The sequence below is a fragment of the Triticum aestivum genome, chromosome 6B, assembly GCF_018294505.1.
Source record: "Triticum aestivum cultivar Chinese Spring chromosome 6B, IWGSC CS RefSeq v2.1, whole genome shotgun sequence".
NCBI lineage: Eukaryota > Viridiplantae > Streptophyta > Magnoliopsida > Poales > Poaceae > Triticum > Triticum aestivum.
Genome location: NC_057810.1, coordinates 79,341,599 through 79,351,172, shown reverse-complemented (window position 1 = coordinate 79,351,172; position 9,574 = coordinate 79,341,599). Strand labels below are relative to the sequence as shown.

Here is a 9,574-nt window from a genome sequence, read left to right as displayed (position 1 = left end):
GTGTTCCGGCGCCACCGGGAGAGAGGGGGAGAGAGCCCCCCTTCTTCTTCTTCTTCTTCCTTGACCTTCTCCCTAGATGGGAGAAGGGTTTCCCCTCTGGTCCATGGTCTCCATGGCGTCGGAGGGGTGAGAGCCCCTCCGAGATTGGATATATCTCTCTGTCTCTCTCTGTTTCTGCGCTCCTGATTCTTCCCTTTCACCGTTTTTTATATTCCCGAAGATCCATAACTCTGATTGGGTTGTCCTTTGGACACGATTTCTATCTGGATATTGGCTTTCTTGTGGCGAAAGAAGGGCATGAACTACCTTACGAAGTGGCCACGGGGGCTTATGGCGCACCTGACCCCCTGGGGCGCGCCCCCTGCCTCGTGAGCCACTTGAGCATCGTCTCACGTTGATTCTTCTTCCCAAAAATAATAAATATTCCAAAAATATTCTCTGTCTGTTTTTATTCTGTTTGGACTCCGTTTGATATGGGTTTTCTGCGAAACATAAAACATGCAACAGACAGGAACTGGCACTGGGCACTGGATCGATACGTTAGTCCCAAAAATAGTATAGAAAGTTGCAAAAAGTATATGAAAGTTGAATAATATTGACATGGAACAATCAAAAATTATAGATACGATGGAGACGTTTCAGAGGTCTAGACAGAGAAGCGACAATCCATGGAGCGGGGCGGGATAGGAGTTCCCTGGCCGAGCCCGTATAACACAGACCTCGAGAGTTCGGAGCTGGTGTACGGAGGTGAGTCCGGCTCAATGAGGATAGAGGGGGCCTGGGGTGATTCCGGGCCGGCCGGTGAAACAATCCCCTTCGTATCTCCGGTGTTGAGCTCTATGGCTGCAGAGAGTACGGAGGGCTCTATACTCCCGTCTTCGGACTCGGCGAGGAGTTCTGGATCTGAGGACGGAGCTGCGGTTGAGGCCACAAACCCTTGAAAGATCAAGTCTCCTCGCATATCAGCGACGTAGTTTAGGTTTCCGAAACTGATCTGATGACCAGGGGCGTAGCTGTCGATCTGCTCCAGATGGCCAATCGAATTGGCACGCAGTGCAAAGCTGCCGAATACGAAGATTTGGCCGGGGAGAAAAGTCTCCCTCAGGGCGGTATTGTTGTAGATGATTGGTGGAGCCATCGAGCCTTCTGGTGACGACACAGTGGAACTCTCAATGAAAGCACCAATGTCGGTGTCAAAACAGGCAGATCTCGGGTATGGGGTCCTGAACTTTGCGTCTAAGAATTGATGGTAACAAGAAGGCAGGGGACGCGATGTTTACCCAGGTTCGGGCCCTCTTGATGGAGGTAATACCCTTCTTCCTGCTTGATTGACTTTGATGAGTATAGGGGTTACAAGAGTTCATCTACCACGAGATCGTAATAGCTAAGCCCTAGATTTCTAGTCTGTATGATTGTGATCTTGCCTATGGACTAAGCCCTCCGGTGTATATAGGCACTAGAGGGATCTAGAGTTATACAGAGTCGGTTTACAAAGAAAGGAAGGTACACGATCTGAACACCAAGCTTGCCATCCATGCAAAGGAGAGTCCCATCCGGACACGGGGGAGGTCCTTCTACCTTGTACCTTCATGGCCCATCAGTCCGGCCCATGTCACATAGGTCGGCTCCCCGAGGACCCCATAGTCCAGGACTCCCTCAACGGCCACTTCCTACCAAGGAAATCCACAAATGACACCCGTCCAGTGACGTGTCAAGCGAGAAGGCATGGAGCTGGCAAATTAGGCTGGCAAGCCTTGCCGGGCATCCAACAACCTGACACTAAGCGGTGCATTAAATTCACGTTGTGAGCCTGCAGAGTTAGGTATGATAGCACTATTTGCTATCATATCAATGTATAATGACAAATTTGCCACTATGGTGACCCCTTGATCTATAAAAGGAGTCCCATGGCAACCATAGAGGGGGTTTGGTTCGTTCGGCCCACGAGTTTGGATAGCTAGGCCACTCGCACGCTCGTAGTCCCAGCCGCCTCGTGGAAACCCCTATCTGGAAAGTGTACTGCGCACCACCACCACCACCTTTCCACCATCAATCCACCAAAGCAGGAGTTGGGTTTTACACCTCACGGCGGCCTGAACCTGGGTAAAATTGCCCACGTGATCTCTGTCGTGTTGTGTTGTGTTGGTCTACTCTTTGTGCAACGCAACTCCCCCCTGCTGAACCAGCAAGGGGTCGTCTTGGTCCCAAAGGTGGCCGTGGTTTCCCGCGACAAGTTCCCAGATTGTTCCAGTCTCCACGACACCTCATCGCGCCCCTGGGTGAGTCTATTGTTTGTTAAAGCTCCTCTTAGCGCCTCCCATTTTGGTATTCATGGGTTCCTAGGGACCTCTCAAATCGTGAAGTCCATCTCTCATTCACCCATATTTGTGCCACTTTTGCATTTTGTCTATCCGAGATGGCAAATAGGTGGGTATGCATCACATAACACCCTATCCCCAGACCAGATGTCCATCCAAAAGAGAGCTAGTTGCCCGCCCTGCCCCACCAATTTCATGCCAAGCTACAAGAGGGGTCGCACCTTCCTAACATCTTTAGAAAATTGGGACAATTTGACTTGTAGTCGAAACTTCATCCCATCCTCGGTAAGGTAGTCTTTCGCAAAGATTATTAACCATAGGCTTCCCTGGTCGGTTAAAATTTTCTATGCCCATTTCATCATGAGGCACCAATTCATTATTTTGGAGTTAATAATTCCAAGCCTGCCAACTTCCTTTGGCGAGCATATAGTCTCATAGTTCCCCGTATGGTATTTCTGTCGCTCGTGTTCTTTAGCCTCCCCAAAAAAATCAAGACCGCACTTGATTAAGTTTCTCATGAACCCCATCCCTGAGAACATAAAAACCCATGACAAACACGGGTATGTTGGTAAGACAATCGTTGATGAGGACAAGACAATCCCATAAGCTAACAACTTTCCTTGCCAAGGCTCCAGTCTTCCCGAGACCTTGTCTACTATAGGCTCGAAATCTGCCATCATGAGGGCCCTCGCTGAAATAGGCATTCCGAGGTATTTGACTGGGATGGATCCTAGTTCACGATTCATCATATGTGTCGCACGTAGTTGAGATCCAAGTCACCTCCTATGAGAATCGCCTCACTTTGGTCAAAGTTAACTTTGAGACCCAACATAGCCTCAAAGCACATGAGTAGGAAATTGACGGTTACAATCTCTCTCTCCGAGTTCTTGATCAATATCAGGGTGTCGTCCGCATACTGTAAATGAGAAAGCTCTCCGGGCACGACCCTGTTTGCCACCCCCGATATATGACCCGCTGCCTTGGCACGATCAAGCATTGCCACTAGGCCATCGACAATAATATTTGTCGAGTATCATGATTATAAGGAAGTATAGGATAGTGTGGGAATTATTCTAGCCTATCTTGTAGTCCAAGATGATCATGTACTCCTGTATATATGCCCACATGGCTTAGGTCTATGCATTAATATTAAAGTGTAGGGGGATAACGGGTCACCCTACCGCACTCTCCGAGAGTTTCTAAGGAAAGGACCGATCTCCCCATTAATATTAACCGAGGTTTGTCCTCCGTGAACTAATTGTCTAATCCAGCTAACCCATTGTGGGTCAAAGCCCTACTTATCTAGCACCTCCTCAAGAAAGTCCCAACGAACCTGATCATAGGCTTTCTCAAAATCTATGTTTAGAATGAAGACCTCCTCTTTGGAGAAGTGGACCTTGTGCAACACTTCGTGTAGATCACAATCGATCCAGAATAATTCTCCCATGAATGAATGTCATTTGGTTTTGGTCTTGACCTTATGTCCCACAGGGGCAAGATGAGTCACAAAACCCTTTACAAAAAGTTAAAAGCTGACGTTTATGAATGTAATAAGCCAGAATTGGCGTCTATTGTCCGCATCCGAGACATTTGGGATAAGAGCTAACACCCCATAATCCAAGTGTTTCACACATTTAAAAGGTTTGTGAATTGTGGCCCAACAATGTTCCAAAACATTTTATAAAACATGACAAGGAACCCGTCTGGTCCCGGCACCGTGTTTACCATCATACAATTCAAGTTTATTGTAAAACAAGACTGGGAACTCGTTTATATGGTGTTTTAAGGCACTCTTATCGGAGATGGAACTTTCCACCAGAAAACTCTGTGAGAACTCATACATAAGTCATTTTAGCTAGGTCGGCACACGTACTCGGTGAAGAAATAATCTAGCGATTGTTTCCTATTTTTACCAAGTGTACGTTATGAAACACGGTAGAGCTAGGTCATGTCCGTCCCATGCGCCTGACAATCGATATATTACCGATTATGGTAGTGTCTAGTGTGTGTGCATTCACAAGCTAGTGAATACCGCGACCAGGTACACACTCATGTCGCTCTCTCGACCACACTTAGCTCCAGTAGTAGGTAGGATGCACAGCAGATCAGGAGAAGATCGAGGCACCATGCATGCCGAATCACGAGCGAACGATCGACCCAAGCCATGGGCACATCGATATCGTTTGGCTTGCACTGCCCTGGATAACCACCAACACGCACGCACGTCAGCAAGCACTCTCGCTACTCGCAATGATGGCATGCTTGTGCGACGATATTTCTCTTTTACAGCACTGCTTCACTAGACTTTCTTGCAGTTATGGAAGCTAAGGTTGAGATTTCCACACACACTACTATTATTGATAGAGAACCAGGTACAGACTACATATAGCGAGAAGCTGAACTCCTAGCGCAGATGTAGGCACGCAGGCCACAACTAGTGGAGCGGATCATGATCCGACAGAGTAGAGGGTGGTTACAACAGAACCAGCACGCAGGCCATATAGAATACATGTATGAGTACAAATATACAACACTTGTTAACAGGCCCCGCAGTTGGAACTCCGCCAGGTAGGATGTTCAGATTGGAAAGGAACTCTGTGAAAATCGGTGTAGGGAGACCCTTTGTGAACACGTCAATGAATTGTGAGCCGCTCGGGGCATGCAGAACACGAACCTCGCCTAGGGCCACCCAGTCACGAACAAAGTGCAAGTCGATCTCGATGTGCTTGGTGCACTGATGTTGAACCGGGTTTGAGGAGAGATGTGTGGTGCTTATGTTATCACAGTAGAAAAGCGTCGCACGAGATGGAGGGTGATCCAACTCAGTGAGAAATTGACGAAGCCAGCAAGATTCAGTGACACAATTGGCGACAACCCGGTACTCTGCTTTGGCGCTGGACCGAGAGACCGTCTGTTGGCGCTTAGAAGACCAGGAGATGAGATTGGGACCAAGGAAAACGCAAAACCCTAAGGTGGATTTGCGAGTGTCAGGACAACCGGCCCAATCAGCATCAGAATAGGCCACCAAGTCATGGCCAGGAGAGTGATAGAGTTGGAGCCTGTAATGAGAGGTGGCTTGAGATACCGCAAGATTCGCTTGATGAACTGAAGATGAGAGGTGCATGGATCGTGCATGAAGAGACAAGCTTACTGCACCGCATAGGAAATGTCAAGACGTCTCAAGGTAAGATACTAGAGGGTGCCTGCTAGGCTGCGAGAGAGTGTGGGGTCAGGAACTGAGGCGCCAGCGTTTGCAGAAAGTTTGGACTTTGTGTCTACGGGTGTGTCGATTAGGTTGCAATTCCTCATCTTGGCACGGTCTAAGATCTCAAGGATGTATTGTTGTTGGGAGAGAAATAGGCCATGGGTGGAGCGGGTTACATTGACACCAAGGAAGTGGTGAATGTCACCAAGATTGAAAAACTCGAACTTGAGGGATGAGATGATGGAGTGTAATGTGCAAGTGGTGTTGGCGGTGAGGATGATATCATCCATGTATAGAAGGAGGTAGGCAATGGCTGATCGATGACGAAACATGAAGAGGGAAGTGTCACACTTGGAAGCAATGAAACCCAAGGAGAGTAGGAAAGCCTGGAACCAAAGGAACCAAGTGCGAGGCACCTGCTTCAACCCATACAACGATTTTTTGAGAAGGCACACATGGGTGGGGCGAGAGGAATCGAGGAAGCCGGCGGGTTGATTGCAATAGATGGTTTCACCGAGTGTGCCATGGAGAAAGGCGTTCTTGACATCCATTTGATGGATGGGCCAAGAGTGAGCAGTAGCGAGGCTAAGAACCACACGCACCGTAGCCGGTTTGACAACTGAACTAAAGGTCTCAGTGTAAGCGATGCCCTCTTGTTGAGTGAACCCACGGAGAACCAAACGAGCCTTGTAGCGAGCTAACGAGACATCCAGATGAAGCTTGTGCCGAAAGATCCACTTCCTGGTGACCACATTGACACATGCAAGTCTAGGAACCAAACACCACGTATCATTCTTTAACAAAGCATTAAACTCATCAAGCATAGTTGCGTGCCAATGGGGATCCTTTAAGGCAGATTTGTAAGAAGGAAGTTGGGAAATATCAGTAGAGGAGGTGACAAAAAATAAACATCGCGGTTGAGCAAAACGAGATTGGCCTGAGTTGTGATTTTATGTGGATTAAGAGGAGGTAAAATGGCAACTGCGTTTGGGGGAGACATGGAGAGGAGGGATTGGGCGCACAGAACGAGAGGAGGATGCAGTGCGGCCTCAAGCAGAGGCATCAGGGGGGAGGCACAGAATCTAAGGAGGATTTGGTTGGGGCAGTAGGTGACGCCGTAGGTTGTGTGGAAGGAGGGACGCGTGTGCATCATTGGGTGGGGAAGTGGATTCGGTGGACGTAGTGGGGGAGCAGGCGGGCACGTGGTGCGACAGGGACGTAGTGGGAGCGCAGATCCCGGAACAAATCGCGCCAGGGCGTATCAGGGCGGGCAGATCCGGTGCGGATGGTGCGGCTGGAGGAAGCGGTGTGGGTGGGAGATAGGGAAATTTTGTTTCATAAAAAATGACGTGAAGGGACACAATAACTTTGTGAGTGTGAAGATCGAAACACCTGTATCCCTTCTGTTCAAGAGGGTACCCAATTAAAACATAACGGGTGGACCGTGGAGCGAGTTTGTGTAGGCTAGTGGCATAGAGGTTGGGGAAACACAAGCATCCAAAAACGGAAGGGGATTGTATCGGGGTTGGACGCCAGTGAGAAGAAAGTATGGGGTGTGCGGTGCAATGGTTGTGGATGGGCGATGATTGAGAAGAAGAGTGGCAGTGTGGAGGGCCTCGGCCCAAAATTGGGGAGGAATGCGAGCTTGAAGGAGAAGTGTGCGAACAACATTGTTGGTGGTGCGTATCATGCATTCTGCCTTGCCGTTTTGTGGTGATGTGTGAGGGAAAGAGAGGCGATAGGTGATGCCATTGTTGGAGAAAAATGTGCGAAGGGAGGTGTCGATGAATCCGCCACCATTATCACATTGCATGCATTTAATGAGTGTGTGAAATTGGGTAAGGATGTAGAGAAAGAAGCGTTGAAGGGTGTGGGAGGTGTCGGACTTGTGGCGTAACTGAAATGACCAAGAGTAGTGAGTATAGTCATCGAGAATAATAAGGTAATACGCATAACCAGAAAAACTTGTAATAGGAGACGTCCAAAGATCACAATGAATAAGCGGAAGTAACATTATTTGAGGAAGGAAAAGATAAACCTTGCTGTCTCCCAAGTTGACTGGCAGTACAAGAGGAGCTACGAGCATTATTACAATCGGGAAGTAAAGTCATGGAAAGGGAAACTAACGAGGCCTTGCCAGGATGGCCAAGCTGCCTGTGCCATAGATCACCACTCGTAGTATGGAAAGCAGTGCCGCTGGTGGTGGGGTTGCCATGAAACGGGTAAAGTGGATCGGGACTACTAGACGTCATGATGAGTCTCCTGGTGGGAAAGTCCTTCACATTAAAACCATGGGGATTAAATTCAATGGAAACATTATTGTCAGTGGATAATTTGCGAATAGAGATTAGATTTTGGACGATACCGGGACAGACGGCTACATCATGAAGAGAAAGATGGGAGGGAGAGAGAGTGGTAGAGCCCGTAGCAACGATGCGTAGATGAGCCCCATTACCAACAGTAATACTTGAATGACAATGCTTTGGAAGAGAACGAGACGAAGAGAGGTTACCAGAGTTGCCGGTGACATGGGTGGAGGCGCCGGAGTCGAGGAGCCATTCTGCACAAGTGTTGGGGAGGCCGTGCTGGCTAGAGGCGGTGTTGAAGAGGGCGGTGTGATCCCATGAAGAAGGGCCCGGTATGTACGGCACGGGTGTGGCGTGAGGCACGTGAGGCGTCGGTCCATAGAACATCACAGGGTAGACCTGAAAGTGCACGCCGGTGGAGGGCCAAGGACCCCCGCAACGTTGGGATGTGCCCAGCCAGGGCAGGGAGGAGGCAGAGCCATGCCGTAGGGCGCGAAATAGCCCGTCCACGGAGTCGCCAGCGCCTATTGGGAGTCACGGCCGCCGGAGTCAGGACGCCCCCGGCCTCGGCCAGAGCCACCGCGGCCACGGCCACGGCCACGATCAGAGTCGTTGCCACGGGCGCCACTGGTGCCGCGCCCGGTAGGGGCGCCAGGAGGGGCGCGGTCGCCGCGATCACCGGAGCCACCAGAGCCACCTGAGCCGCTGAAGCCACTGTTGGTGATGGAGAGGGTGGAGGCGCCCTCGGTGGCAGCATGGAGGAAGAGGTTGTAGTCGGCGAGCTCGAGACGCGAGCGCACCACGCCGAAGGGAGGGAGCCGGTTCGTGCTCCCCAGCATGATGTGGATCGTCTCGAAGCGAGGCGCGAGACCGTGGAGTAGCTGCATGGTGAGGTCGTAGTCAGTGACGGCGGCGCCAACATCCGCCAAGTTGTCCGCCAGAGACTTAAGGCGGCAGGCGTACTCGACGATTGGATGATCGCCCTGCTGTAGATTCCTATACCGACGAGTGAGATGGCGGATCTGGGCCCCATGGTTGGCGAGAAAGTAGTCGGAGATGCGGTGCCACGCCATGTAGGCGGTGACAGCGCCATCAGTGATGAGCTCGAGGAGAGGATCGGCGAGGGTGAAGAGGATCCAGAGTGCCATGCGGTGGTCGATGGCGAGCCAAGGGGCATCGGCATTAGCAGGTGGGGGGCGATCGACGTGATCCTCGACGCGGTATTGGCTAAGAACGATGCGGAAGAAAGTGCGGCACTTAGAGAAATTCTTCCCCGCCGAATCCAGCTTGAATTTGATGTAGCTGGAGATGTGGTCGTTGTTGTTGGTGAGTGGAGGCTGGGAGGAGGAGGGAGCGGCGTTGAGGGGAAAGTTAGTGGCGGCGGTGGTGGAGAGAGGGGCCAGGGTGGTGGAGGGGAGGGGAGATGTCCCAGAGTGAACCGACGAGGAGGAGGAGGAGGAGTGGGTGGCCGGGGAGGGAGGTTCGCCGAAAAGGTCATCAAAGGCCATGGCGACTAATACCAAGCTAAGGTTAAGATTTCCACACACACTACTGTTATTGATAGAAAACCAGGTACAGAGTACATATAGCGAGAAGCTGAACTGCTAGCGCAGATGTAGGCATGCAGGCCACAACTAGTGGAGCGGATCGTGATTCGGCAGAGCAGCGGGTGGTTACAACAGAACCTGCACGCAGGCCGTATACAATACATGTATGAGTACAAATATACAACACTTGTTAACAAT

The 9,574-nt window shown here is 50.5% G+C and overlaps 1 protein-coding gene across 1 annotated transcript; it reads right to left on the bottom strand.

The window, feature by feature from the left end:
• Positions 1–7,440: 7,440 nt before the first annotated feature.
• LOC123138863 (uncharacterized) lies at positions 7,441–9,337 on the bottom strand. The gene is made up of 2 exons (XM_044558717.1): positions 8,036–9,337; positions 7,441–7,799 (listed from the first exon to the last, which is right to left on the bottom strand). The coding sequence occupies exon 1, from the start codon at positions 9,335–9,337 to the stop codon at positions 8,354–8,356; it is 984 nt and encodes a 327-aa protein (XP_044414652.1). The 3' UTR covers positions 7,441–7,799; positions 8,036–8,353.
• Positions 9,338–9,574: the final 237 nt, after the last annotated feature.

Bases quoted from the DNA above. Each gene is read 5' to 3' on its own strand.
- LOC123138863 (XM_044558717.1), bottom strand. From the start codon at position 9,337: ATGGCCTTTGATGACCTTTTCGGCGAACCTCCCTCCCCGGCCACCCAC.